Source organism: Oncorhynchus gorbuscha, linkage group LG01 (assembly GCF_021184085.1).
Source record: "Oncorhynchus gorbuscha isolate QuinsamMale2020 ecotype Even-year linkage group LG01, OgorEven_v1.0, whole genome shotgun sequence".
NCBI classification, from domain to species: Eukaryota; Metazoa; Chordata; class Actinopteri; order Salmoniformes; family Salmonidae; genus Oncorhynchus; species Oncorhynchus gorbuscha.
In genome coordinates, this window is record NC_060173.1 from 84,668,041 (window position 1) to 84,670,112 (window position 2,072).

Consider the following 2,072-nt stretch of genomic DNA (forward strand, 5'->3'; position numbering starts at 1 on the left):
CTCTATTTGCTAAACTGGATTCCCAAAAGTATATACCAATCTGGATAACACTTTACTTGGTACCGAACACATTGTTAAACCTGAATATGTGGTCATTAAACATGAATCCAAAATAACAGCAGTTGGTATAGACTTATGATGGGATCATGGCTATCACATTCAAACAAACTAAAGCAATAGAGCACGTTTACTGTACACTGAACACTACCGAGTGTGATTTGAAACATGTCAAAGAGACCATTGTGTACTAGCTCAAAAAGCTCAGTTGCATTGACTTCTCAATGGAAAAAAAAATCTATTCTAAAGTCTTCTAGCACTCTGCAGGCCTCTATACCATATGTTGCTGGGTCAGGGCTTTACACAATGGGAGGCCACAGGCTCTTTGGGTGTAGTCAAGTATAAAGGTGAGGGCTAAAACAGACGGGACATCAGTGTAGCAGCAGCAACACAGCTCTCAGGAACAACTGCAATCATGATGGGCAAAGTAAGCTACTGTTTTATCCCACACTCTGTGTTTTAATTCACCAATGGCTGAATAATGGCTGGTTTAGTGAATCGCCATTTTAAAGTGATAGTTACCTTTTTTTAACGTGAGGCTTCTTTTCGACATCCATACAATGTTGTTGTTTCCTCCAAACAGTTTTTACATTTGTTCACTGGTTACTTTGCAAAACCTATGATAATTTAACATTTGGGAGCATGTAGCAATGCTAGTTATAAAGCAGCTCGTATCTGCAGATTCATATATTTAATTTATGTTTATTTATGTTTCCATAATATTGTAAATATTTTTTGGTGCTCCCAGATCACCTTCTACGAGGACAGGAACTTCCAGGGCCGTTCCTATGAGACCACCCAGGACTGCGCTGACATGTCCTCCTTCCTGAGCAGGTGTCACTCCTGCAGGGTTGACAGCGGTTGCTTCATGGTTTACGATCGTAACAACTACATGGGAAACCAGTACTTCATGAGGAGAGGCGAGTACCCTGACTACCAGCGCATGGGAATGGGAATGAACGACTGCATCCGGTCCTGCCGCATGATCCCCATGGTAGGTGGAGAGAAGAGTGGATGCTATTCCACAGTGGAAGCTAACAATGATGCTTTATATAGAATTCACAAAGCATATGTGAACAATGCAATATTTCCCATTCCACAAGAGGCCCTGTTGGCCCCCAAAGAGGCCCTATGGCCAGAGCCATGGATGGCGATGTCTATGGTTATTGGCTTCCCGATGGCTGTTGTAATAGCCGTTAAATTACAGTAGGGTGAAGCAAAACAGGTTTTAATGGTTGTACTCTCATATTATAGACATGTATATACCATTTCCCTGATCCATGTACCTTTGCTTTCATCCTAACAGCACAAAGGAAACTTCAGGATGAAGATCTACGAGAGGGAGAACTTTGAAGGTCAGATGCACGAGATGATGGACGACTGTGACTCCATCCAGGAGCGTTACCGTATGTCCGACTGCCAGTCCTGCAACGTCATGGAGGGCCACTGGCTGATGTACGAGCAGCCCCACTACAGAGGCAGACAGATGTACATGAAGCCTGGAGAGTACAGGAGCTTCAGTCAGATGGGAATGGGAGGTATGGGAGGCATGGGAGGCATGAGGTTCATGAGCATGAGGCGTATCATGGATAATATGTCTATGTAACATGCTCAGATGTTGTATGAAAAAGTTGAATAAAATATATTCCCAATTTATATTTCTTGCATAATTTTCTTGTTTTTGGGAGGAGTTTACTCAGAACACTACCTGGTATAATGGGTATTTCACCCTCACAACTTTAACATTTAAAAGTTTAGGATATATATATTTTTAAATAGGTAGGTAAGTGTAGTAGGCCACAGCAAGACAGTGCTTCCACTATACATATCCCAACCCTAGGGGGCAGCAGCAACCTGGCCAAATACTGAGTGTGCTAGTAGGTTTGATAAGTGAATGAATGCTCACACGTTTGGGGGATTGGTGAACATTGACATTTTGGTAGTATGGATAGTTGGCTTCATAACAATATGTATGTGTGCTGGATATACAGTAATATCCACTGATATCTCAGTTC

At 42.2% G+C, this 2,072-nt stretch overlaps 1 protein-coding gene across 1 annotated transcript; it reads left to right on the top strand.

Annotated features, from left to right (window-relative positions):
• Positions 1-393: 393 nt before the first annotated feature.
• Positions 394-1,713, top strand: LOC124020892 (gamma-crystallin M2-like). The gene is made up of 3 exons (XM_046336229.1): positions 394-484; positions 806-1,051; positions 1,364-1,713. The coding sequence occupies exons 1-3, from the start codon at positions 473-475 to the stop codon at positions 1,661-1,663; spliced, it is 558 nt and encodes a 185-aa protein (XP_046192185.1). The 5' UTR covers positions 394-472; the 3' UTR covers positions 1,664-1,713.
• The last annotated feature ends 359 nt before the right edge of the window (positions 1,714-2,072 follow it).